Source organism: Harpia harpyja, chromosome 15 (genome assembly GCF_026419915.1).
Source record: "Harpia harpyja isolate bHarHar1 chromosome 15, bHarHar1 primary haplotype, whole genome shotgun sequence".
Taxonomy (NCBI): Eukaryota; Metazoa; Chordata; class Aves; order Accipitriformes; family Accipitridae; genus Harpia; species Harpia harpyja.
The window spans coordinates 15,938,283-15,965,782 of NC_068954.1; the positions used below are offsets into that span (position 1 = coordinate 15,938,283).

The window sequence follows — 27,500 nt, forward strand, 5'->3', positions numbered from 1 at the left end:
CACAAGGGGTATGGTGAAACAAGAAAGCCCTGGGGCTGGACGAACACAGCATGGATGGTTGGAATGCGGGTGCCTCCAAAATCTAAATGACTACCTGCGTTTTCCCAGTGTTTTCTGTTTTTCCAGCACCCTCCTACAGTATGCCTCCCAGTGGCAGGTAACCCACCTTCCCAGAATCTCTTTCTCCTGTACCCTTCCCTCAGCACAGAACAGGTGCCCCAACATTTCTCAGCCATTTCATTTTCTCACTGCTATAAGGCAGAGTGAGAAACTGGAAGAAAGGATGGCAGTGGCCAACCCAAACACTTCCCTGTTAGGCTAGAATGACTTTTATGCACCTAGAGACAACCCCACCATCAATGAATGTGCTAGATCATAAGCCTCAGTGCACACATAAGAGCAAGTTACTCTAATTTCAAGTAGGTGCTATAGAACGCTTTTTCATATTATGAGATAAAATTAAGTAATAAAATAAATTTCAAATAATACAAAAACTGCAATGGGGAAATCTTTACCTAAAGTAAAAAGAAAAACTTCAAAAATACTTTGAAACTCATGATGTAAAGATAACCATCTTATGAGGACATACTTCATTTAAAGCTGACAAAATTAAATACATCAGGCAATTTTGCACCTCCTCTGCAAAAAAATTTGTATCAAAAGGTACAAACAACAAATATAATAATGCCCTTCTGCAACAGGAATCTTCTTCTGCTTATAAACTCCTTAGCATGGATGAAAATTTCCGGCAAGCTCTGTTAAGACCTTTGCCTAGAAACCCTCAGACTCTTTCAGATGGGAGATGGCTTGCTGCCAAGTTTCAAAACCTTACCAAGAACACAATATTCACCAAACCTTTTCAATAAAAGACACCAGTGTTCATATGCAGCAAGCACTTGCTATTTACATAACCCTAATGTCACCTTAAGGGTACTTTTTCCATCTATATAATTTCTTTTCTGGGTTACAGATACAAAAAGTAGGAGCTTCAGTTTATATCACGTCCTAAAACCTACGTCTCCAACATGATACCACATCCATGACTTTTAATTTTATTTCAGGTGTGCCATTCAGGACATCAGAAAAGAGAATGCTGTTTAGCATTGTGCAGATCTGATTAACTGACTCAATCTTCCTCATACTCATACAACAAAGTGAAGAAATAAGAGATTTGCCTTCTTAAATTAATGGATGACTATTTGCCATGTATACAGGAACAAATTTTTTCGGTCAGATTAAGCTGAGCACATCAAGAAAGACTGTACTATTACCAGAAACAGATTTAAATCAATATATTTTACAGCATAAAAAATTATGTAGTAATGTTCCACACCTTTATGCCTAATCGTTATGCAGGGGTAAGGACCTTAGTAGGACCTTAGGGAGGCTAGGAAGTTTATACAGACAGACATACTAATATACAAAAATATGGATGATTCTATGTAGTTTAAACAGATACTTACAGCTATTTCTGTCTTTCGTGATTTTGTACTTTTGCATCTTTGCAGGAAGATATTTCCTTTGGCTGATCTTTTCAACAATACATAGGCACCTAATGGAAGATCCAGTTACAAGATTATTATCATTACAGGGAAGATTGCATTTGATACAGAATTGTACGGGTTTTTACAGAAGGCAGCCTTGTCTTTAACTGCAGTATGTTGGAACTACTATGTACGTAAACAAAACAAATACATATCATATAAGGATATAAAGGTAGTTGTCAGGTGATATAGTTCCCAAATTCAGGATTACATATATATGCTGATAAATATTGAAAGGACATTAGTGTAACAAAAAAATAAAAGAAGAATAGGAAAGTAATGGCATTCAAAACAAATTTTTAAATATTACAATGGCAATATAAAAACCACAAAAAATCCTATTTTGCATGAAATCCAAACCTTGCACCATTACATTGCTGCATGAACTTCACCAGTAAAAACTTTTACAAAGCAGTCTAATTTCATATGCTCAAAATAAAAGTAAAACCTACATGCCTAAGTAGTGCAGAGTAAAATAGTAAATTACACAAGTGAAGCATTTTTAAGAAAATTATGTTTTGACTTTCACATGTAGTCCCTCAAAAATTTTAATGAAACCACTATTCTAGTATGTATTAATGTTAAAAGATCAGATTTAGGAAATCGAATTATTGCCCCCTGGTGGCAGATTAAGAATCAGTGCAACCGAAGAAAACAATTCCAGATAAATAAGCAAGTCTTTCATTTTAAGCATTATGTCTTGTACGATTAATGTCTGGAGATATTAAAAAGAATGCACAGCCATTTTCATATGCAATAAAATAATAGTAAATGGGGTATAATTTACATTTTCCTCTACAAGAGTAATAAAGAATGTGGGATAAATTTAACTATCAGCTTTATAAAATGTAAATAATAACACAATAGAATCAAACTCTTTGATCAACAGAATGCCACAGCCAAAACTCCTGATAGTCCAGTCAGTTACTTCAAAATCTAATTTTCATTTAAAAGAATAATTAGGCTTTATAATTTTCATTCAAAATCTTCCCGAATCTGAAAAAGCCCACATGGGGCTTTTCTTTGCTCAGATATGTCAGCAGTCAAGGACAGAGAAGCACAGGAACAACAGAATTTGATCTTATGACTGGCTAGAACAACAGCATAGTTAAATGTTGATGCAATGTTTTCCACATGGGTTAATACAGAAATTCACGTGTCCTAATCCTCAAATCATGAGTCGTTAGCCTCCCTCCTAATATCTGACTACCCAACCATAATCAAAATCCTACTCAATGATTTTTACACTGGCACACTCCTTACATCACCCCAAACTAAAGTGGCCCAAGACATCTATTCCAAACCATTTTGCTGTTCCAGCTGGAAAAAACCTGCGTTATCAGGTTTATATAACCTGTGATTACAATGGTAATACACATCTTCCAGTTAAGAGTATAACAAAGGGGGAGAAATATTCATTCCTTATGGGACTACATTTATCACCATAGAGTAGTTAGCAAGGATCATGTTGCCCATAGAAAAATGAGCTTTTTTACACATCAGTAATGTGTTGCTTCCATGACAGGAAAACCTTTTGCATCTGCAGCAGTCTAAGCTCTTCTTACAATACTGACAAGCAACATTCATGTGACGTCTTTAACTGCACAACTCAAGGATTCATGTATCCTGAAACACAGACATCATGCCTTTGAGGAGCTGTAACATATTTTTCCCCATTTTTTTCTTATAAATTTATCAGAGCGTGAGAACAACCCACCTTAGTTCTACACACCTCTACCAGGACAATTATTACCATGCAAGTAATTGACTGAAAATTGGTTACTATGAAGAAAACTCCATCCTCTATCAAGGCATCTGATGTATCTGTGGTGACATAAGCTACTCCAAAGGCACGTCTAACCTGAAGGCATATGAAACAGCTAGTAAATTAAAATGAATTCAGTATTTTTTCAAGATAATAGAGTTATTTGACCTGTCCCGTTTGACATATTAGATGAAGTTCTTCACGGCTTTGAATTTCTCATACCAGACCGGCAGTTTTACACAACATCCAATGAAATTCATATTTCTCCAGAGCACCTGCCCTGAGGACGAGGAAGGGAAGTAACTGGAAATTTCACCAAAGGTGTAGGTGCGGAAAGCAAAATAGTTCACAAATTCTTTAAGCAAAAGAACTCCATGACAGACTTACCTATCGTACAATACGGTAGAGGACAGTTAATTGCCATAAAGAGCAATCAATCAACAGATCGGCTATCTGACAAGGAGTCGTGTTTTAAAGAAATGCTTTTGTCTGACAAACAGGAGTTGTGTACTGAATCGGAAATTTTGAGATTACTGCTGATTCTGACAAATGAGCAAGGCAATAGTCAGTGCTTGCAAAAGGTTATCAGAAGTGTGGAAGAAAGGGCAGGAGCAATGGAGTTGGGATTTGGGAAAGTATCTGGGACCTCTTGCTGGGAGGTAAATGGACAGGCTTAGTTAGGACAAGCCACGTTCATTGGCTCCTCTCTGGCCCTCGAGGAACATACCTAGTCCTTCACCCACAAACCTCTCATAATTAACCTATTCTTGACATGGGCATGCGATCCTTGTTCCCCGGTGAGTGACATACACAGCTTTGGCCTGCTTATGCTAGCAAGTCGTGAGAGAAGCAGATTATTTGGCAAGAAAGCAATACCAATTATTCTCACACCTATTCACAGGACGGTGCTTGGGCAGGGTGCTCTCTCCTTTCTCATGCTGCACACCGAGGGAATAAAAACCTGCCTCCTTGCAGTAACCGAAGTGGTGAGACCTTCCTCGTTTTGACCCACTTTAGGCCACTGCAGTGCTTAAGGGGGCTCCCCTTGCCGGCGGAGGAAGGGGGCGAGCAAATCCTTTTCTCCGCCGCTCCTGGAGGGCGATGAGAGCGGAGGAAACGGCGATCCGGGCGATACGCGGAGAAGTCTCCTTCCTCCCGGCGCTCAGAGGAGAGGACTCCCCTGACGAGACGCCCGCCCGCCGCGCTGAGGGGACGGGGAGGACGGCTGCGCCCCTTCCCCGCGGCCGCTGACAGGCGGGCGGGTGGGCGGGGCGGTGGCGGCGCGAGCGCGCCGCAGGGGCCGGTGGGTAAGGGAAGCAGCCGCCTCGCCGCCCGTGGGGGGAAGGTTCGTCGTCGTCACCTTCGCTCGCGCCGCGGCGGCGGGAGGGGAGGGTGCGGGCGGGCGCGTGCGCACGGGCCGGGGAGGGGCGGGCGTTCCGCGCTCCCGCCCAACCGTCCGCTGGCGGCGGCGGCGGGGGCGGCGAGGCGGCCATAACGGACTGCGGTGAGGGCGGGAGGGCCCCTGCCGCCCCCTCCTCCCGGAGGTGGGGTGGGGATGGCGGCGCCTTCTTCCGACACGGACTCGCAGGCTCGTCGTGAAGGCCCCTGAGCGCCCTCCCGCCGCCGCCTCGCCTCAGGGCAGGAGAGGCCTCCCGCCCGCCGCGCTAGGCCGCGGCCGGCCGGCCGGACGAAGGAGGAGGGGCCGGGCAAACATGGCCAACCCTGCCAAGTGGGAGCGTCTGAGGCCGCTGCGGCCGGACACGCTGCGTGTGAGTGAGGTACACGGCGGGCGGGGAAAGGAGGTGCGCTGCCTGTGGACGGGGAGAGGGCGGGACGGCACCGCGGCGCTTTGCTGCCGCCGCGGGAGATTTTAAGGAGATTCCCGAAAGCCCTTCGTCTCGGCTGTCCCCGAGCTGGAAAGATGTGGCAGGCACAGCCAGAGTGGTGCACCGAGCGGGTCCCTCGCTGCGTTTTAGCAGGCTGCCCGGAAAGGAAAACGTCGGGATGTTAGTGATAGTGCAAAGGGATGGTTTTCTTAGCTGTGTTACCTGTAGCCTCTTAATCGAGTTCAATAGGTTGTGGCTGTGTTTAAGAAGAACGCACTACAGCTGTGCATTCTGTTCTTCTCTGAACACTTGTGATGTTCGGGTAATTTCTTATATGCAGCTTACACCGCTACTTTTAGTAATGCTGTGAGGTAGCTGACAAAAAAACAGGCCTTACTTTTACTTCTGTGAAGCTTCTTAAAAGCGCTTGTTTTTGTTAACCTTGATTGCTGGGCTGAATGTTACTTGGCAGCATTGTCTTAAAACCATGAAAAGGTTTACATGAGTTTTTACACTGGTAATTGGAAATTTCTTATTATTGGAGATGATGATTGTAAGAAACAAAGGGTGTTGGGCACAGCTTCTTTATGTAGATGTTTAGATAAGTCAACCAGCAGTGATGCTTTCCTGAATCTGCTTCTCATAAAGAGGGAAGTCAAGGATGTGGTAATCATTAGCAGCCTTGGTTGTAACAGCCATGGCATAGTGGAGTTCAAGACCCTGAGTGTTGTGAGGACGGCTGGTAGCAGAGTACAGAACCTGGACTTGGGCTTATTCAGGCAACAGGTAGTTGAGATTTTAGGGGAGGCAACTTTGAAAGTTGGAGGAGCCAAAGAGGACAGGGATGTTCCATCCTGATACTCATGACAGCAAGTAAATGTGTTGAGGGATGGGCACAGCTATACCTGCACTCCGGAGAGGACAAAAAGAACATACGCAGGAGGTGGAAGCAAGGACAGGCTATAAAGCAGAACGATAAAAAACATGGTCTGGACATGTAGGTATGATGCTAGGAAAGCCAAAGTTCTAGTGTTGAAACTAGCAGGGAATGTCAAGGGTGACAAGAAGAACTGTTTATTGCTACATTAGCAGTAAAGGGGGCGGGCGGAAATGTGAACCTGCTGCTAAATGGGGCAGGTGATCTAGGAAGAGCGGACACAGATAAGGCTGAAGTACTCTGCCTTCTTGCGTGCGTCTTCAGAACTGATGTGCCGTAGGCTTTGTGTCTAAGAGACAGGATTCAAGGAGAGGAAGAACCAGCAATGGAAGAGTGTCAAGTTAGGAATCTCTTGAGAAATCTTAACCCCAGACAAGTCCCTAGGACGCACTTGGGGTACATCCTGAGAGAGCTGGCTGATGTCATCGTGAGGTTGCTCTCATGATCTTTGAGAGGTTGTGGAGGTCAGCTGCAGCTTCGCCAGCCTCACATCAGTCCCTTGGAAAATCATGAAGCAAGTTCTCTTGGAAGCTCTTTCCAGGCATGTGAAGAAGGCAGCAATTGGGAATAGCCAACATGACTGTACTTGCAACCTGATCACCTTTGGTGATGGAATGACTAGATCTGTAGATCCAAAGCTTTGGATGTCATCTACATTAGGTTTAGCAGGACTTTTGAAACAGTCTTCTGCAGCATCCTCCTCTTTGAGTTGGGATGTTACAGATTTTAAACTACTAGATGCGTAAAAAAACCCTGGCTGGATTGTCAGGCTCAAAGAGGAGTGGTTAGGGGTTCGTGCTTTACCCAAAAATTGATTGTAGGTGGTGTTCCTCAGGGGTCTGTCCTGGGACCTGTCCTGTTGACAGGAGGAGGACGAGAGGCACCTTCATAATGTTTATGGGTGTGGAAGGTGCCATAGACAGCTAGGCATGGGCTGGTGGAATGGGTCATCAGACACCTCATAAACTTCCTTCATAAACCAAGGAAGCTGAAAATTCAAGAGTGAAATCCTGCACCTAGGCCTGTACCCTGCAGTGGTACAGGCTGGGGGTCCACCCTGCTGAAAGGATCTGTGTGTCCTGATGGAAACTGGGCTAAACAGGTACCGGCACTGTGCCCTGGCATTGAGGCATATGAGGCTGTATTAGCAGGAGCATAGCCAGCAAATCGAGGAAAGTGATTCTTGTTCTTTACTTGGCATGTAGTGGGCTGCTTCTGGAATGCTGTGTCCGTTTTAGGCCCACCAGTACAGGAAGGCTGTTGATAAACTGTGGTGGGAGCTTGTTAAGCTACAGCAGCCCTTCAGTACTTGCAAGGAAGTTAATAAGAAGCTGGCGCCAGACACTTCACAGCCATGCATGATGTGAGGCTGAAAGGAAATAGCCATGTATTGAAACAAAAGAAGCAAGAGAGGTTGCAACTTGATGTAAAGTGAAACTTTTTCACTCCGAGGACAGGCAAGCAGTGGAGTGGGATGCCCAGAGAGGTGTAGCCTCCATCCCTTGAAATTTTCAAGACCCAATTGGGTAAAGCCTTGAGTAAGCTGCTCTGATCTAATGGCTGTTGTTTGGAGTTAGAGGTTGGACCAGAGTCCTTCTCAGGTCTTTTCCAACTGGAATGAATCTGAATTTGAAAATACTCCTTTTGTTAAGTTGGGGCGAGGGTGGAATGAAGTACCTACTTAAGCTCATCGTGTCAGTTTCTTGACCAGAGCAGACTCTGCTGCCAGTCTTGTATTATAATATGTAATTGTAATGCTGTATAATAGCAACGTATCTTCTGTATGTGAGCTGTTACATGGAATAGCTGAAGCTTGTATTTGTAGAGCTTATACAGGTATCCGTTTGTGTTGTGACCGTTGCCTGAGCATTAGGGAGTTCAGTGGTGTTTCCTGCTTTCCAAGACAGAGGGAGACGTGCTGACATTAAGGGCTGAAAATTCTGACAGGAATCGGTGAGCATGTATGCCTTCTATCCAGTGACACTCCTTCACAGTAATATCTGTTGAGTTGTCACCATTCTGATGGCTGTAGCATCTAGAGTTGATTTGGGGATTTCTTCTGGAGAAGCTTCCTGCGTAGATAGCATTTTATGTCAGGGTTTTTTTTTTTTCCCCAGCCACCAATGATCAACTTGAACGTGGATGATGACGTACAGTTTGTGAGAAGTAAGTTGCTGTGTTCTGTGTGTGAAAATTATTCTTGAAGTACTTAATGCTTTTTTACAATGCTGAGTACATGCTGTAAACAAATGAGAAATTGTTATGTATCCAGTATAGGCAGAACAGGAGGAATGCTGCACACTAAATGAAACAACAGATATGAAGCAACACATTCTTCATAGTTTTTCCCCTTTAAATCCACTGCAAGTATACCTTCCCACTGCTATAAAGAAAATAATGTACAGGAAAAGTGAGTTAGAGAAAACTAGAACATTGTGCTGGCAAACATTGGTTTTCAACTGGTATTAACAAATGTAAATACAAGCTTGAGTGAATTTGCATTTTTTTGTTGTTTTTTTCTCACCAATTGGATAGCCTCACACATCTCACGGTAACACAGTCCAAAACAGAGTTGTTGAACCTGTCACTTCATGTTAAAAAGTGCACAGTCTTGCACCCATAGAATAGGTGTGTGTCCTGGGTTCAGTTGGGATAGAGTTAATTTTCACAGGAATCTGGGAGGGGGTACAGCCGGGACAGCTGACCTGAACTAGCCAAGGGGATATTCCATACCATGTGATGTCATGCTCAGTATATAAATGGGGAGGGGGCTGGGGGGAGGCTCTTTCTCGCTGTGGGAAGTGGTGGAGCTGTGGGAAGTGGTGGAGCATCAGGTTCCAGGTGGTGAGCAGTTGCACTGTGCATCACTCGTTTTGTATATTATTAGTGCCGTTGTTGTTGTAACTTCTCTCTGTGTTGTCCCAGTAAACTGTCCTTATCTCAACCCATGAGGTTCCTTTTTTTTTCCTTTTTTTTTTTTTTTTCCCTCCCCTTTCTCCTTTCTGATTCTCCTCCCCATCCCACTGGAGAGGGGCAGGGAGGAGTGAGGAGTGGCTGCGTGGTGCTTTGTTACTGGCTGGGCTGAAACCACGACAGTCCTTTTTGGTGCACAACGTGGGGCACGATTATTTCCTCCCCCCAGCCCACTCCCCATTTATATACTGAGCATGATGTCACATGGTATGGAATATCCCCTTGGCTAGTTTAGGTCAGCTGTCCTGGCTGTACCCCCTCCCAGATTCCTGTGAAAATTAACTCTATCCCAACTGAACCCAGAACATTATGATATACTGTGAGTAAAAGTGCATGTTTCATTCATCTTGGGAGGAATACTGAAGTTTGAAGTAGAGTGTTTTCTAGGGAAGTTTCCTTACACATGCACCCATGCACATGAACACACATACACACACGTTCCCTTGAGGCATTAAATGGGAATGCTACTCAGTGACATAGTTTGAGATATGAAATACCTGGTTGCTTTGCAGGAGAAAAGACAAGTAACAGCAGGATTTGACAGTCTTTCATTGACTCTGTAGCATCAGATGAGTGCACGTGTACCACGTCTTTTTTGTGCCTCAAAAATACGTGCTTTTTTATGCTTTATGCATACATAAATAAGAATCTAAAGTTAAAAAAGCTGTTCATCAGTAACTTTTCTGCTGTTTCTGTGAATATGCTGGTAATGGATACACATAGCACAGGGATCTCTCTTAAACTTGTGGTGTCCTGGTAACTGTAGATCTTTGTTGCATTAGTAAATTCAACAATGGCATGACCAGTTCTTTTGCCCTGAGGCCAAATAGTACAACCAGAGTTTGTCCATATATTAAGTTCTTGTACTCCAGAACAGATTGGTCATGTCCAGACTGAAACAGTCTCTGAAACCAAGCTAAGTCCTGAATGTTATTTGGGAGATCTACTGGTTAATCTGGGCCAAAAGGGTGTGAAAAAACATTTTAACAGTGTCATGGAGCAGATGATAGATCTGCAGTTCTCTGGCAGTGCCCTGACACTATCTATAGTTAACCGAAGGTTTCGTTGGTATTCATTCAGTAGTCTGAGCTCATGTCCTACAGAATGTAGTTACACAACTATTAATATCCATACTAGCAGTCTGAAGTCACAAATGTTGAAAGCATGAAGATGCATGCTTGCTATTTAGATACAATCATTGCAAACAAATGAAGGTATATGTAGTTAATAGACTTTATATGATGCCATTTTAATGTCAGTGTTAGTAATTGCAGTGCTTCGAGACTTCGCTTCATTGTTACTTCATCACTTTTTTTTTTAGGAACATTTCATACTTGTGTAGTAGTTTACCCTAAATATTCTATCAAAACTTTACAGGAACTCTGAAACTCAAAAAGCCTCGATTTGATGCATCCTTGGTTTATTTGACACGAAAATTCATGGATCTTGTCAAAACAGCTCCAGACGGTGTCCTTGATTTAAATGAAGTAGCAACAACACTTGGAGTACGAAAACGAAGAGTGTATGACATCACGAATGTGTTGGATGGAATCCACTTAATTCAGAAAAGATCTAAGAATCTTATCCAGTGGGTGTGAGTTGGCTTTGAAACTTCTAATTTCTGAAACAATAAAACCCAACAATGTTGAGTAATGTTTATAACTTTGAGAGTATTTTTAAGCATATTGAATTACTTTTAGTAGGTAGAAATATTTTAAGTTCTTCTGTATCCTTAGGCTATCTGAATTACTTACTATATTAACAAGTATCAAGTGCAAAAGCACAATGAATTGTATTTCAGCAGAGTAAAGGATGCTAGAGTTCCTCGTTGTTTTCTATTAGTATACTTTGTGTTCAATAAACAGGCTTTTATTTATATAAACTTACTAGACAACTTTAATATTCTTCTAGAGGTTCTAATCTTGACCAAGTTGTTGGAAAAGCTCCAGAGCAGCAAAACCTTAAAGATGAACTTTCTGACTTGTCAGCCATGGAAGAAGCTCTGGATGAATTAATCAAGGATTGTGCTCATCAGTTATTTGAACTAACAGATGACAAAGAAAATGCAAAATATCCTTTTAGCTCTTGCATTGCTTTAACGTGTGGTTTTGGTTGCCAGTACTGAGGTATTTAGTAATAGGTGTAGGCTGATACCACAGGTATGCAGTAATACTTGATAATGAGTTTTCTAATAGGAGACTTTTTGGTTATTCTATATTAGTGTATACTAGTCATGTGCCCTGCTTTGCGGTATCATGCGTGATCTAGCCTGTTCTCAGGGGAGTGCTACTTGTGTGACCTTTCTGCTGCAGAAGAATGGAAGTGTGGCAATAGTCTTAGTACCCTGACTATCACTGTGTTCTCTCCATTATAGAGTAAAGTTGTCTCAGGGGCAGGTCTCGACCTACCAGTGAGGTTGAGTTGCTTAGTATGATGAGAAAGAGGACCCAAAACAGAGTCCCAGTGGCATGTTGCCAAGAAGGTATAATGGTATGTTGGTTGTGTCCTAATACTGTTCTGTCTCTTGAGAGAGGTTCCAATGCAGTCTTGTCTTTCAGATGAGTTTTGATAATAGAAAAGGGATTTCTATTAATATGACATAAACATTGGATTTTGGCTTTGGGTTACAATAAAATATTACTTAGCTCCCTTGTCCGGCAGAATGTTAAGGTCTGTGCTCAAATGAAGTGTGCCCATTTTCTGTATGATATCAGGAAAACTCTTCATTACATCTTACCTGTTCTGGTTAAGAAAATAAATCTATAATTTTCCAGGAAATTATTTATGTGCATAGTTATTACAAAACAAAGAAGTAGTTTCTCCAAGGCAGTACTCCCTCGGCTTTCTAGACTTAGAACAGCATCTGTGAAAACTTTGTCAGATGTGTTTGGTTTTTTTAATATTGAATATCTCTATTTTTTTAAAAGCTTTTTCCATCCTAGAAATAAAGAAAAAAGGTTTTCCGCTTATTAGTGAATACTTAATTTTACAAAGCTAGTATTAAAGTAACCTCGGCTGAAATATTTACCAGTTTTCTTAAGTTGGTATTGTGGTTCAGTGTATCTTAACATCATACTCTTTACTTCTGCCTATTAGCAAATTACTTTACAGAATCCTTGACCAATGTATACACTAGCTTATGTGACATGTCAAGATATCTGTAGCATTCGGGCATTTCAAGAACAGATTGTGATTGCAATCAAAGCTCCAGAGGAAACCAAATTGGAAATACCAATTCCTAAAGAAGTAAGTTTTATACATTTCTCTCTTAGGGGGACAAAAGGTCTCAAATTTGATTTTTGCAGCAGCAGTCAGTAATTGAATTCCAGTTTCTTTGTCGTGTGTAGCAAATATTGGTACGTCATTGTTCTTGTGTTCCGTTAAACAATGCTATAGGGATAATAGTCTAAGAAACTTAAGTTCAGTATCTTTCTGTTTAGCTAAATTATTAAACAGTAAACCTGTCTGAGCTTTAGTTACTTTGTTTTGCTAGAGAGAATGGAACAGCTGTAATAAATGTTACTTATTTCCCCTATCAGTTTGTTCGATAATTTACTAGGATAATGAAACTCTCAGAGCTGTACAAAATCTACAAAAATTGTAAGTCTAACCAAACAAATCAATAGGCATGATTTGATAATGATCTTGACAGCATGTAAATGCTATCTTACTGCTTAATGAGTAGATGGATATTGTTACTATAATATTAAATTACGAAATGCACAGTATGGTTCACAAAACATTTTGGCACTCTAGTAGTTCATGTCAAGATGGATTTTTCATGGAGGTGGGGGCTCTGCCCTGCCCTCACCTCATGGTACAACACGCATCCTCCCATTCAGGTCATACAGAGGAGCCATAGCTTTGCCCTCTGCACACAGTCACACTGCACCTGCATCGGGGCCTGTATACTAGGAACCCACTGCTTAAAGTAGTGCTGCGAAAGAGAGGAAATACTGGAAGTAAGCTTAAGATAACAAGTTAAGCTGTAATTCTGTTTTCCTTTTGCGTGTGCATTTTTTATAATGTTCTTAATTGCGTAGTCATCAAATTTGCCTTGCTGTGTGTGCAGAAAGGGAGGTGGTATCCTAGGAAAAGGAGATATGAATCAATAGAACCAGAAGACTTTACATCCACTGTATAGATCTCCAGTGGTTTCACTGGTAAAAAGAGCTGGCTCTCATCCTGTGGAGATGAAAAAGATAACATTTCAGAGGCTTCCTGAAGCAAAAGAAGGCAGGATTTAAAAACCTGTATTTTAGAGAGAACAGAATCTTCTCTCCATTGTCCATTAAATTTGATTTGCTCTGTGCCTTGCAATGTGATGTCTGCTGAAGTAAAGCAGTAAAAGTAATACGATGTAGTTGCTTTGCTATATTATTAAAGCTGCTATGTGCTCTGAATTGTTTTCTGATCCATGGCATTGACTTGTCAAGTTTTAAATTTTGTTACTCTTCCTAAACGTATAGTAAATCTTTGTCATATATATAAAGGTTAGTAAAAAGACTAAACAAAGATTCATTAAGTGCATGTTCATCAAAAATGAAACCTTGTTAGCTTAATGGTGCTTAATAATCGGCCTACAAATCTATGTACTAGTCATAATTTATGTAGAACTAGTAACACAATTTTAAATAGTTATGTCATTCCTGTATTTGTTCTGTTCTTAATCTATTGGCTTTAAAATACGTGCAAAAATAGATAACTGTGTAAGATGTGTAAGATTGTTCTTTGGTTTATATGCAAGTCACTGTTTTATAGGATTGCATAGAAGTACATGTGAAGAGCACAAAAGGACCCATTGATGTGTATCTATGTGAGGTGCAACAAGAGAAGCCAGGTGCCAAAACTTTTGAAGATATGGATACTGTCACTTCTGAAACTGAGCTATCAGTTCCTCCTGATGAAGGTAACTTCTTCCATTTATATTTTTATCCCCATGTAATTATTTTTTTAAAGTCAGTCATACCATTCTGATAAAGTTGAAAACTGTACTGTACAAGTATAATTTTCTGGGCATAGTTTGTGGGCCAGGATGTGTGGGAGTATAGGAAATGCCTGAAAGAGAAATCTGTGCTGTTGTGTTACCTCACAACAGCAGGAGGTCAGAGAGTCAGGCATGTGCACACACAGCAAGGCACTCTTGTTCCCTGACCCTTTCCTTCCTTTGCTCATTACTGGTTTCCTGTCGGAGCTGCACTCGGCAGATGGAACAATGTGTGTCAGTTCTCAGCTGCCTCACTGCAGAGTCCAGAAGCTCAGCTGAAATAGTTGTCATTAGAGTTAAGATGCTGTTTCAAACAAGAGAGCATGCTGCTCTGGCTCATTACTGCCCTGTCTAAGGGAGGGCAGGCGGAAGGGGGGATGTAGTTTTTGATCTCCTAAAACAAGATTGGCTGGAATAGAGTTTCTCAAGAGCCCCAATGCTGCAGGATGTTGTGGTTCAAAAATAAATGTGGCGGGAATTGCGGTAACTCGGAACACAAAAGATAAATTATTTTTAGCAGTGCTGCTTTATAGTTGAGGGGAAGAGTTGACTTTTTAATCTCAGGCAATTTTTTACTTTATTTTGCTTGCAAAATGACTCAGAATTATATTTCCTACAATGACAGTAATCGTATTCTTGTTTTACTTTGCTTTCAAAGTGAGATCTCCGGGAGAAGAAAAACAAACCACCTGAGGTGACAGATTAATTGCAATTCAAAAATCTAATACAGAATGTAAATATCTGTGTTATAGAGCTTTTCCAAAGCTGCTTGGATCTGCAAACTTACTAACCTGAAATAGTCCAAAGTGTTTTAAATTTAAAACAGCAGTGGGTTGGTTGAGTGCTTTCACAGGATTGCTTATCTTCCCAAGTCAAAAGACGACAGTTCCTAGAGTTGCTTTTAGGAGCTTTGTTTTCATAATTGCATGTGATCTACAGAGCTTTGGGAAAATGGTAATTTTTAGCTTATGAAATAATTTTAATTGACAGAAAACATAGGCAATTAATTACTTCTAAAAATGAAGATTTGAAAACTATTTCTGGAATAATCCACAATCCTTATGAAAATGTATATAATAAAGAAATGCACTTTTCAGTTCTGGGGCTGCACTACTACTAAGCAGGATTGTCAGATACGAGTGTAACAAAGAACTGGTGTGTCAGAAGCCTTCACTATAAGGAACAAGATGTAAATGTCACGAGAGTTATGCCTTATACTGTGTAGATGCTGTTTGCATTGTTTGCATCCAGCTCTGCATGAACTATGGTATCAACACTGAAGTTAAATAATTTGAGCTTTTTGTATATATCTGTATCATGTCTAGGTAGTTACTGATTTATTGAGATGGTTTGCATTTCTGCCTTTGTACAGCAAAGAAATAAAATAAGCTTATAAAAATATTCAGTAGTCTTAATCAGTCAGTCTAATGAACCATGTTGGGTTGTCTTTGTTGGAATTCACTGGGTAACTACAAACATTAAAACTGATGTGAAAATTTTAAATCCGTTACACGTGGTGCTGGCAGCTAGCAGTTAGATCTGATTCTTGTGATGCCACAATACTGTAGCAATTTTCAGGAGAAACATTATGATCAATTACTACTTAAATTGGTCCCTTCCAGTTTCTAGAGTTTACATACAGCATAGCTTTAGCCTAGTACCATGATGTCTTTTTGGCTCTAGCTTGCAAAAATACGTAAAATACTTTAGAACTACATCTGTATTCATCCGTCTTTAGTATCTGTAAAATGAAGCTTCAGAATTTTGGTACTGGGTTTTCTAAGTTAATTAACTGTCACCGTACAAACGTCATACTTAGGCTCACTTCACTCCAGTATGGAAAAGTGTACTAATAGTTTTCTGTGTGCGGAGGAGTGGGTTGGTTGGTTGGTTTGTTTTTAAATCAGAACTCAATCACACAGTAGCAACAACTATCTGTCTACTCACAAGTGCGAACAACAAAGCTAATAAACACCTGAATGTTTTAACCAGCAACTCTACAGCTATTTTAGACAGATGTTGTGAAGGTAAATGCCCTATATTCTGCTAATTAATACAAATAAGGTAGGGCATTTGACACTGAAGAGCTTAAATGTACCTAAATAGAGATTGGGAGTTAATCCAGTTTTCTACAAGGTTCACTAGTTCTGCAAAATGCATAGTATTCTGCTATGCAAATTGGGAAATACACCGAGTGCAAGCTTGTGTCAGAAAGTAATTGTGACTTCTTGTGTACATGTTGCCAACTTCCAGCTCCAGAATATAGGACTTCAGTGTTGGATACTATTTTTCTGCATCTCTATAAAATGCAAGCTGCAGGCTGAGCTGTTACAATAATACATAAAAGCAAAGTGAAAGAACATTTCATACGTAGATCACAGTAAAAATGGGGAAGGTGCTCCTCCAATGAAGTTGGGGGCAGCGGTTAAAATTAAGAAATCATCTTTTTGCACAGAAAGGTTGTCGTTTTCCTTCAGTGGCTGGCTTCTTTCTGGATGGCAAACTTGATATTTGATTTTTTTACAGTGCTGTTCTGTTTTGGTGGGGAGAGAGGTCTGTGCCTAAGAGAAGTATTGACCCCCCTACACTGTTTCAACAACTTGGGATAATGTTTGCTGGGAAAAGTGTAAAAAATTTCCAAGCACCAACAACTAATCCTGAATGCTATGTATGTGTTAGGGTGGGATTTGTTATGTTATGATACAGTGTTTTAAACTGTGGAGTAAGGAAGTACACTTTTACAAAATAATCATCTTATAAATGTTAAGTAAGTCTGTCTTCAAAAGCAGAACATACTTTTTTTAATTGAAACATTAGGATTTTTCATTTTGAACAGATCTCTAGTGATTCTGGTTTTCCTTCTTCCTTTGTGTGGGTTTTCTAGCTGTAGAATTCATTTTTTAACTTCAAGCTACACAATTATCACAGTGAAATGGGAGAAGCTGTAATATGATAGTTATAATTATTTTCTTAAATACATACATTGTTTTAATAGTGCACCTTCAGTGGAATAAATGGGACTTTTGAAGTTGAAATCACTTTGTTGTTACTACTTGGATATGTACAGTATTATCCAATTGCAATACTGGAAAACCAGTGTACTGTGTAAGATCAGTACACAAACTAGCTGAAAAGATTAGACTTGAACTTGAGGAAAAGTTCCTGAGTGATGCTGAACTTAAATACAAGTTATAAGCTCACTTAAAAAGTAAATGTGATAGGACCTTACTCTGAATTTGTATAATAATGCTTGATTTTTTTTCTGAAAGGTTATTAAGATTAAAGTATTTTTGTTGAGTCCATGTCTGTCCATTTTTACCATATTTGTATGTGTAAGCACTTCCCTTGGCTATTCGAAGACTATGCCTGTAATAAATTAAAAAGCTCTAATAACGTTTTTGTCTTTCCTTCAATAAGAATGGCTGAGCATCTAAATGCATTAATCAGCAATAGCAACAGCCAGGATCTGTAATTATAAAATGGCCTGGTTTTGCTGACTCTGTAACTGGAACAAACGCTGCTGGCTGCCAGTTCGGCCCTTATTTGGTATGGGCAATTACTTGTCAGAGTTTTCAGATGTGAATTGCAGTTTTTAAATAATGTGATTTGTAAAGAAGAGAGAAGATTCCTTTAAATTATTATCTTTTGGAAAGCACTTAAAAGACAGCAGATTCCTTCATTTTGAGTAATCTTTTTGTTTTGTGTGAAGAGCCTCATTTATATGCATAATTAAATTACACTGATTTCAAAAGTCACTTTAGCTGTTGTAATTTTCAGTGGTGAAGTTAGCCTGCTTGCTAGCTAATCAGCTGGTCCCGAGTAGCTGGAGCTGACTGCAAGCTTTAAACCTTTATGTGTTCCGCGATCTTGGTGTATAGGCTGGCTCTGGCACCGTGCTGGGACTTAAGTCACTGCTGAAGCGTTTATCCAGAGCAGGAATCTGCTATTTTCAGTACCACTTCAGACCTGCCAGTGGTAATTTGAGGCTAAAATCGCATAAATTATACTTGGTTCTGTACGGTTTATATAAATCTACACGAGACTTCTCACATAGATGTTTACTGAAGGATTGGGATACTCGTTTGTAAAAAAACATAGTATATGTTTGGAAGGAAATCTTCATGATGCTTGGAGAGAGAGAGACAAGCCTGGTTCTCTCCATGTATCTCACATGTGGTTCCTTCCTTCCATCCCATTCCAGCCTGATGGTGGGCTGTCTAAGGGCTGGTAGCTCTGCTGTCTGGATACCCGCCGCGTACACGCCGGCTTACAGTAGCTTCTCACAAGGTGATCTGTGAATGAGGTAGTGTTTGTAGCCGCCCCTGGATGAAGTGATGGGGCTACGGGGGATGATCCTAGAAGTTGTAACAGCAAATTCAAAAGATACAAGCGCAGGACATTGTTAGTCTTTTATTGACTCTTATTAGGCCTCTAACATTTCATAGCATCCTTCTTCAAAAGGAAGACTTAGCACTTCAAATGAAAACTTCAGGAATCTAAAAATCTGCAAGAAGCTATTCAAGTTCCTGGAACAGTTTTGCTTTCAGTCTTTTGTAGATTCTGCACAGATCTGCTTTTAGATAATGCAATATTCTTTTCCAGACAGACAACCAATTTTGGTGGTACAGCTGTCATTTTCTACGGAACTTGGTTTTTTTCTTTTCCATCTATAATCATAAAAACAACACATGCAGGTTAGAGCAGTAGTTGTTGCTTCTCTAACATGCAGCCAAAGGGCATGTCATGAAAAATGAAACAAAAATTGATAGCTTTTCTTGCAAATTAGGAAGGTGTCTGATCAGATATAAAGTTTCAGCAAGCTCAGAAAGGGAAAACCTGTTTCTACATATATTTTAATTACAAAGCATACAAATTCTTAACAGGCTTGCTGGCTCCTAAATCTAGGATAACATTTGTGTGCACAAACCGTGACCTCAACGTTAGAAGAGTTCATTTCCAAATGCGAAAAGAAAAGTTATCTGTCAGAAGAGAAGTTCAAAGTCCAGTAAAAGCATTTCAGAATTTATTTGGATAATAAAGTTTTAAAGGGGATTGTAAATTAGAGATGGGCCCAGACCTTTAGGTGCAAGTTAAGAAGCAAGTACCTGCAAACTTGAAGAGCAAAACAAGGTCAATAGGCCCCATGTTTATTGTACCCATCATTAACAGTAAAGGTTGAAGCTAGATACAGACTTCTCTAAAGATCGAGATCTCTGGCTGAGATTTAGCATGACCAAAATATTTGTGAGACAGCTGGGATTCAAACAGAAGAACTCTGGATCTGGAAACATCAGCAAAGAGAGAATTTCCCTCATTATTTGCAGTGGTAGCTATTTGTAGGCAGGTGCCTACCTCTATATTTTCTTCACAAGCACACAAAAAGAAGTTCTTGAATGTGGGTACCTGTATGAAACATACCCTACTAAATAGTGCAAGTGATAAAATTTTAGCATGGCATCTGGAAGGAGGGAAGGCGTTAATCTGATTTTGAAAAGGTGGACACACAGTGTCTCTAAGGCTGTTATTGGTAAGAGCCACCTTTCTGCAAACTGTGATGAGACTGACTTCTGACGTTCTCATCTGCTAGGTTGTACTCTGCCTGTGCTCTTGTTCAGAAGTGTCCAGAAAATAAATTGTATGTGGAATGAATGAATGAATGAATGAACGAACTCCCATTTTCCCCTGGCAAGACTCATGAACATTCAGACCATTTCTTCCTGACCATACAGCAGCTATGAAAGTACTCTGAGTAACACCGGACACTGCTGATAGCTGGGGACTCAAGGATCAAACCAAGCTTCCCCAAAGTTAGTTGTGGCCTCTCCATGATCCCTAAAGCACCTACAAAAACAGGACAATATCCACATGCTGCCTCCATCCCTTACACTAAAGCAGGTTGCACAGAATTTGTAGTCGGGAGCAGAGAACCAAGATTTACTTGGTAATGCTACTCCCCACAAACTGTGAAAGAATCTTTTTACCCAGCAATGTTCTCATCACCAGTGCCGGTAATACTTTAGTTTTGTGTAGGAAACAATTTCTTTCGGCAAAAATCCCCCTGCTGTTAGAGACAGATTCAACCTTAACTGCCCAGCAATGTGTGCAAGGCCTTCAAACTGGTGAGAAGCTATTGGAGATGATGATTTCTGTCCTTATTCAGCTGCAGAGAAAACAAACACCTTTGAAATGATGCAAAATGATCCCATCCTGGGAGAATAGTCACAAGGGAAATACCGAGATTTGCCTCCAGAACTGCAACATCAATTCTTCCTGTGATTTGAGGTTTGCAAATAAAAGCAAAATACTGTGAAACATCAGCGTTGCCTTTCTTTTGAGATCAAACAAGTCTTAATTCAGATTTTTCTTGGAGAACTGAATAAAGGGATAAATACAAATGTCAGTCTTTCAACTGCCAAAGTTGACACATCAGTTGGCAGTCTCGATGCACAAATCAGTGGTTTTGATTTGTTTGGAAAGTATCAAAAACACTGACAGCCCTGGGCCAGTGAATAGCACAAAAGGAAAATATGGATTACTGCGTATTTATTGATTAATTATGTGTTTCTCCCAGTCTGAAAGACTCTAGACTATTAAAAATTCACTGCAGATCAAAGCTCAGGAATCTTACTTCTTTTCAAAAAGGAATTAAATTTGTGACATTAGATGATCACTTCATAGAGTCTTAAAAACAAGTATCTTCCAAATGAAAATATCTTCTATTCCCAATTGTAAAATACTGTTCCTTTATACATGGAGAAAATACAGACTGTTATAATCTGGAGAGAAGGGCTTGGAACGCTGTCCAGATATTGTCTGTATGCTGTGTGTGTCTCTCAGGATCTGTTGCCTAGAAATGAAAACAAGACAACAATAATTGTTTACATAGATGTTGCCTGAAAACTCAGGCATTTATGCTCCTGCTGCTGGCTTTATGCCAATGGACCATTTCTTAAATTGAAAAATGGGAGCTATTTTTGGGGGGTAAGGAGGGAAGTCTGCAAAATGGTGTTTATGATTTGGAGAGAAAATGATACAGCTGTAAAGGGAAAAAAAATCCTCCCAATGCCACTGAAGAATTTTTCTATCACCTTTGAAATCAAAACCTGCTCAGGATAGTGTCCATTCAATTAATCGCTTCTGATCAGTTTAACAAAATCGATGTTCAGCTAGAAGTAGTCATTCAGCTGTGTGCTTTATTGACAGCAAACGGTGGCTTTGAAATGGGCACGAGTAAGCTGAATAAATTATACTTGGAGCTAAACTGTTACACTTCCATATTTTGTATAGGGAATTCTCAGTTTAAAAGTAACTATGGATTCACAATGGTAATACTGGTAGTACAGACGAATTACTGAGATGATACAGAACTATGATTATCAGAAGGAGGAGATTTGGGGTTTCTGTTTCCGTAACAGAGAGAATCTCGGTGTGGGCTGTCCTCTAAGGACAGTTTTACTTACATATAAACCCATATATCCTTTCAGCACCACATCACGCTGCTATCAGGTGGCTTGCTGCCTCTGGACAAATCATTCCTCTGTGCTGTGCCCATTTGCAAAAAGGAGGTGATTGCCTTGATCTCCTTTGCAAACTCCTATCAGTTCTGCTCTGCAGTGACTCCCAAGAGCGTACCAGCTTCCCCAGGACCCTCCATAGGACGCTTGGCCAGCACGAACAAGGTCAGTCCTTGGACTTGCTGCTGTGCTTCATGAAGCAATCATGGTGGGTGCCAGGGCCTTCCAGGTGCCCTAGAAGAGCGTTCTCCCTGAAGATGGCACCAGAAAACTCTCTGCTATCTTGAAAGATGCTGCCCCAGGGCTTAATGATGCTCTCGGTATTTACTGCATGTCCTTTAACAAATTAAATGGCAAAATAAATTCAATGTTCCGAACACATAATCAAAATTAGCATCTTATTGTCAATTTCAGTTGAGAAGCCAAAGTGTACAAATGTACAAATAAATGTTCCTTATGTTTACTTTACATATACTGAGGATTTTTTTCCTTTGGCATCCGATCAGTCTTGTATTATGGGACAGGAAAATCTGAAACATCTGATTAATATTCAGTAGAACTCACTTTTCTTTTTCTACAATGACAAAATTGTTCCCTCTCTAGGTTAAATAATCTGACATTCCAAAAAGCTTAGAGGTAGGACTAACCCCTTCCTCACCCCTTTTTCATCTCCCAGTACATCTTTTTTACAGTGGCCAGAGAGGACCTGAAACGGGTACATCCTTCCAGCATCGTGGCTTGCGTGAAACAAACACTCTAAACAGCCCGAACTGGTGCCGAGTTTCCAGGGCAATTTTGGTGAAAGGGAAAAAAGGGAGAAATTCTCTGCCATTCCTTACCCACTTACGTCAGACAGGTCCTGAGCCGCACAGCGCGCCAAGACCCAACTCCACCGAGGAGCGCCTTGGCTCACCGGCCCGCATCCCTGCGGGTCCCGGGGAGGTCCGGAGCTGCCCGCTGCCTTCCCGGAGCCTGCGGGGCCACTAGAGGGGTGTCTGCCGCCGGCCTGCCGCCGCTTCACCTTTCCCACCCGTTGCAAATTCCACACAGCATCAAACCGTAACTGAAAATGCCGTAAAGAATGTGTCGGGGGGCTGCTCGCCGTGGCCTAGGGAAAGTATTTGGAAACTAGCGATCTGGGAAGATGCGACGCGACGCCGGTGCGCCGCAAGGTCCGAGTGAGCTGATCGGAAATCTTCTTCTGGGTGAACAGTTTTCCACGATCAAACTCCAATTTGGCGGAAAGCAAAGGCCTTCCCCCCCGATCCCTCGCTGCCACTTTCCTTCCAGCACATCAGGCAGGGTCCACCCGAGTCTTTTTGACAGCCCAAGGTCAAGGGCTTCCAGGTCTTGGAAGATCGGGGGTCTGGGCTGTGGCAGTACGAGCCAACCGACTCTGTGGGCTATGCAGCTGCCTCCCTGCGATACTGGTCGTGGGGGAATCTTGGACAGCTGCTTGGAAAATTCTGAGAACCCCAAATTTTGTTCCTTTCTGTAGTGAAATCTCTCTTCATGCTGCCGCTCTGCAGTCAGCGTCGCATCCAGCACTTGGTTCAGAGCTGGAATTCAGTTTTACTGCAACATCTCCTACATTTTTATCAACTACAGCTAGATACATCCTTTTATTTGTTTGTTTCCTGTGGTTTAGCTTGTATCTTGTGGCATGGCATAATCTATTTAAACTATCAACAAGTTAGCAGTATACTCAGTGACAAAAGTACTTATTTTTTATTTTTTTATTAGTTCTAAATTAGTTGACTAGAAAAGGATGAATATTTAATAGTGAAGAGTATCCCCCCCCACACAAGGGCCGACTGTTGGAACTGATGGGACAAAAGGGGCTGCAAAGAGAGGAAAAAATTGGGAGCTGAAGAAATAAGCATTAGTTGTAAGTGCTATAATAGGTCTCATGCACCCCAGAACAGCATAATCAATAAGCCCTAAGTTATTACCCTGGCTGAGTAGATGGGTAGAACTCTTATGCTTAAAAAAAGATAAAAATGTGTTTTAATTTAGTTGGAAAAGAAGCACCATAGATTTTAAAAGTGGTAACAGAGTTGGGTGATTTATTTATTTATTTTAATAGTTAATTCCCCGGAAAATGTGGTTTCAGTCATGTCTAAACTATTTGCTTCAAATTTGCTGAATAGTTTTGGCTGAAAAAAAAACAAAGGAGGGGATAAACTCTGTTGGAGGAAAGTCCCCAATTACCCAACAGCTCAATGATCAGAGCATTTACTTAGGTAGCAGGGACCCCTTAGCAGAGGCTGTTTTGAGGCAGGCTACGCTCAGTCCTTCCTGTTACCACTTTGATTTTGTCCAGATGGAGAGGGATGGGGACACACCTCCCAAGGGAGCATGCTGGTTCCCAGGGTGGGAAGCCATGATTCTCATGCTCCTCCTCGCTGACCCAACGAACTCGGTGCCTTTGTGCAGGGCAACAGCTTCAACGCGAGGAAGAATTTCCCCTCTCTCCCACTTCAGGCATCCCCAGTCCTTTGACAGCTTTCTAAGTAGAATTCTGCTTCACATTCCCTTGGACAAAAGTAGGACTTCCTTATCCTAAGTATCTCCATGCTATGAGATTAAAAAAAGAGACCGTCTCTTTTCTTTCAATCATCCAGAGCAAATATTCTACATCAGATCAAACGGAACATTTAATGGTCCATGTAAAGAAATACCTTCAGGTTATTTCCTTTCAGCAAGGAAAAACAGCCAGTTTGGTTACATCCAAACTGTGCTGGTTTTTATTATATTCACTGTGGGTTTTGAACAAAAATGCAACCTCCATAAAGTCTTTAGCTGGTCATGAAATATTTTGGTTTCACTTTCATCCAGGCTGCACTACACTTCTTACAAACCATTGTCTGCAGCCACACAAACAAAGAACTGAGAACAACGTTCAGGGCTCCCGACCCCAGTCCCTACGATGCCAGTCACCACATCGTACAGCCCTTTCAAAATGCACTGATCATGCTGCAGGTAGTTATTTTCTTGCTGCCTTTACTTGGATGAAGGTTGTACCAAACCCCCATCATTTATAGCTAGAAACTTTCTTATTTCCCATCTAAGCTTATTTGTGGCCAGTTTACATATGTATTTCTTCTGCCAGCATTGTTCTGTAATGTACAGAGCTCTGAGTCTCCTTGGTGTTGACTTATTTGGTGTATCTACAGACACCACCATATTCTCAGTCACCACTCTGCTGGACCTAGCAAATTGAGTTAATTCATATAAAACAGGCCGCCTTGTTCCTTTATCCCTGCCCAATTCCCAATTTCAGTTCCTCTCCTTCAATACAGGTGAATGGAACTATTTATGTCCCAGCAGTGTTTTTACTTGATCTTGATCTTGCCCTTACCCTATCTTACTTGAGTATCTTTCTCTGTTAACTTTTACAATACCATTTACCCTTTTTAATTCCACATTTCCATCAAATAATGGAAGTCTGAAGTATTTCTCTTCAGCTGTTTCCAAATGATAAGTTCCCATGTTGTATCAGACTAGTCCCCAAAGGCACATCCCTCTATAGACTGTACCATTTAATTATATCCTATTTCTATCATTCCCGTCATTGAGATGATCGAGATCTTCCGAGCAATATCCCAGCCCTCAACCCTCTATTGATGTCGTCTTCTGACTCTGTGCAAACAGGCAGCATTGGCAGCACGCTCCTTGATTTCATGCTGGTAAACAAAAAGGTTCTAATTTCAAAATGTTAAACAAGACGGACCAAGACTGGTCCTTGTAATTCCTACCAATCCAAATCTTCAAGCATTCAACAAATACCCTCCTATTTCACCCCATACCCTCCTATTTCACCCCATAAGGCATTGCGCTCTAACCTATAGTTGGTTCTTTGTAGTTTAGGAACAGTAAGTTAGCCTCCGGAATGTTTTATAGATGGATCGCCTACAAGGAATGTACTTTAAAAGTCCCCTTAATAATTCCCATTAACTCCAGCCTTACCGTATCAAATTAGTTACTGAAGACAAGGTAAATAAGATCAGCTGCACTTTTTTTGGCCATTATTTTATAGCTGCGATTAGTCCAGTGTGGTGTACATTTAGACTGTTTCCTATTTTCTTCCATATCTTTGTTATTTGTTAGAAATGTGCTTTTAAACATTGTATGCTACTGAGGTCACAGAAGGAGTTTGATAACTGTCATATTTGTCTCCTTTTAAGATACATATCTATACTTACTATTTTCAATCATGTGGCATTATCCTGGCGATAGTAATTCATTTGAAAATCACTTGTTATGAAAATAAGATGTAATTTTAGTAATCTCAGAATTCTGATACTTTTCTGATACCAAATTTATTAAAATCTTCTACGTTTTTCTTCCAATTTGGTTGTAATTACCACTTCTATGGCCATTTTCATTTTCATACCTCAATTCTGCTTATCCATATAGTGTTTTGTTTTAACATCATCACCCATCACCAAAGCCTAGATGAAGTATTCATTTGGACTGAGGCAAAACTGAGATCACCTCTACACTAGCCTCTTCACACAGTTGTCCCATTTACTATTTGAGAGTCAAGCCTAGCAATAATGGTTGTTAAATAAGACTGTCCTTCTTGTTGGACAAAATGAGGAGAAATAGGAAAATTGTATTTTTTCCAAACAGGAAGAAAAAAAATACGGTTCCTGGATAATCTTTTTCTTTCTTTCTTTCCCTCCCTCTCTGTGCTGAGTGTTTTCTTTGCTGCTCAACTCTGATGTTGTTTAAATACAAAATGATGTAATTTCTCCAAGAGTGTAAATCCTTATCTGCAAAGCTACGTCTTCACTAGTGCATTCACAACTCTTTTTATTCCTACTTTACAGCCCTGCAAGTTTCCCAAGAGTAGGCACAGCAACTGTAGTTGTTTACAACCCAGTATCAGCTAGACTGGCTTGTTTTCCCCACAATTAACAGTAGCTAAGTCTTGATGAAAAGCAGATCGTAGGAATGACAGTGCTAATGCGGAGTCACATAATGTGGGTATTCAGAGATACACACAGAACTACAGCAATAATCATCTTTATTCAGCCCATTCTATACAAGTCATCTTCTACTGGCATTTCCCCCTAATTGCAGGGAGTGTTCGGTGCCCAGGGTTTTACTGTCACTTTCCAAGCCAGTTCCTGCATACTTATGGCTAAAGGCCAGATCAAAAGAAGGATTTATTAGGTGCCTACAATGGTTCTTAGACCAAAATCCAAGATAGCAATCCAAAAATACTCTTCTCAATAGCCGTCTAACTGTGAAGGTCACTAAGTTTGCTATCTACCTCTCTGCCTCCACCCTGCTGAGTGCTCTCATCGACAGGCTAGAGAGCCTTTTCTTCCTGGCCTCTTTGTCTGCTTATTAATGCATTTTTACTGCATAAAGACTGCTTCAGCAGAATGCATCCTTAAAGAGGCAAAACCACACAGAAACCTGCAAGATAGTGGCTACAAACTTTATTTGGAGGTGGAATATGCAGCACGAATTACCATCGGACAGAGAACGGAGAATACGTATGTGGGTTCTCACTCTGCTAAAGAATTATGGATCGGATCAGGATGGAGATGCTGGTTCAGATTACGTATCATCTGGGAAAACATAGGGCTTCAGGCACATCTCTTATAACAAGTTCTGTTCAGTATGCAGTTGGGCACTCCTTTCTGACATGTCTGATTCTCCTCAGGTTTTCTGTAAGGAGCCTGTTTGCCCAATCCTGGACTTTGGGTTCCATTTTGGGAAGCAGGTGTTTAAATGTTTGATCTTAAATCCAGAATAAACTATCAATCAGAAATGCTTGTGTCCATATGGGTACGTGGTCACTGGAAGAGATAAGTATTACAGGCATGCAAGTGACAGGACTGAATCAATCCTTAGTCCCCTTATCAGAATTAAAAGGAGGCAGAAACAGCTTTGAGATGCTACGGCCAGCACTTCCGAGGGACCAGCAGCTTTGTACC

General features: G+C 40.9%; 2 protein-coding genes and 1 long non-coding RNA gene across 6 annotated transcripts in view; 1 reads left to right on the plus strand and 2 right to left on the minus strand.

Annotated features, from left to right (window-relative positions):
* Positions 1–3,797, minus strand: part of GREB1 (growth regulating estrogen receptor binding 1) — a 110,903-nt gene extending 107,106 nt beyond the window's left edge. Inside the window, exons 1-2 of the mRNA XM_052809455.1 lie at positions 3,697–3,797; positions 1,464–1,552 (exon numbers count right to left, since the gene is read on the minus strand). Of these exons, the coding sequence (XP_052665415.1) occupies positions 1,464–1,552; positions 3,697–3,733 (126 nt within the window). The 5' untranslated portion in view covers positions 3,734–3,797. The remainder of the gene's footprint in view (positions 1–1,463; positions 1,553–3,696) is intronic.
* An 800-nt stretch (positions 3,798–4,597) lies between these two features.
* E2F6 (E2F transcription factor 6) lies at positions 4,598–15,433 on the plus strand. 4 transcript variants are annotated; one of them, XM_052809465.1, is made up of 7 exons: positions 4,598–4,654; positions 8,190–8,238; positions 10,423–10,639; positions 10,957–11,115; positions 12,177–12,291; positions 13,807–13,954; positions 14,691–15,433. In XM_052809465.1, the coding sequence occupies exons 2-7, from the start codon at positions 8,196–8,198 to the stop codon at positions 14,723–14,725; spliced, it is 717 nt and encodes a 238-aa protein (XP_052665425.1). In that variant the 5' UTR covers positions 4,598–4,654; positions 8,190–8,195; the 3' UTR covers positions 14,726–15,433. The 4 variants fall into 4 exon arrangements, with proteins under 4 accessions (XP_052665425.1, XP_052665422.1, XP_052665423.1 ...); XM_052809462.1 differs by lacking the exon at positions 4,598–4,654 and adding an exon at positions 4,792–5,087; XM_052809463.1 differs by lacking the exon at positions 4,598–4,654 and adding an exon at positions 4,792–5,087 and having other exon boundaries at positions 10,423–10,633.
* Positions 15,434–20,667: 5,234 nt separating this feature from the next.
* Positions 20,668–22,530, minus strand: LOC128151800 (uncharacterized). The gene is made up of 3 exons (XR_008238466.1): positions 22,386–22,530; positions 21,493–21,882; positions 20,668–20,879 (listed from the first exon to the last, which is right to left on the minus strand). It is a non-coding gene; the product is annotated as an uncharacterized LOC128151800 (long non-coding RNA).
* Positions 22,531–27,500: the final 4,970 nt, after the last annotated feature.

Bases quoted from the DNA above. Each gene is read 5' to 3' on its own strand.
- E2F6 (XM_052809462.1), top strand. From the start codon at position 5,022: ATGGCCAACCCTGCCAAGTGGGAGCGTCTGAGGCCGCTGCGGCCGGAC. The intron at 10,640-10,956 runs GTGAGTTGGCTT...ATATTCTTCTAG, and splicing joins AAGAATCTTATCCAGTGGGT to AGGTTCTAATCTTGACCAAG. The intron at 12,292-13,806 runs GTAAGTTTTATA...ACTGTTTTATAG, and splicing joins AAATACCAATTCCTAAAGAA to GATTGCATAGAAGTACATGT.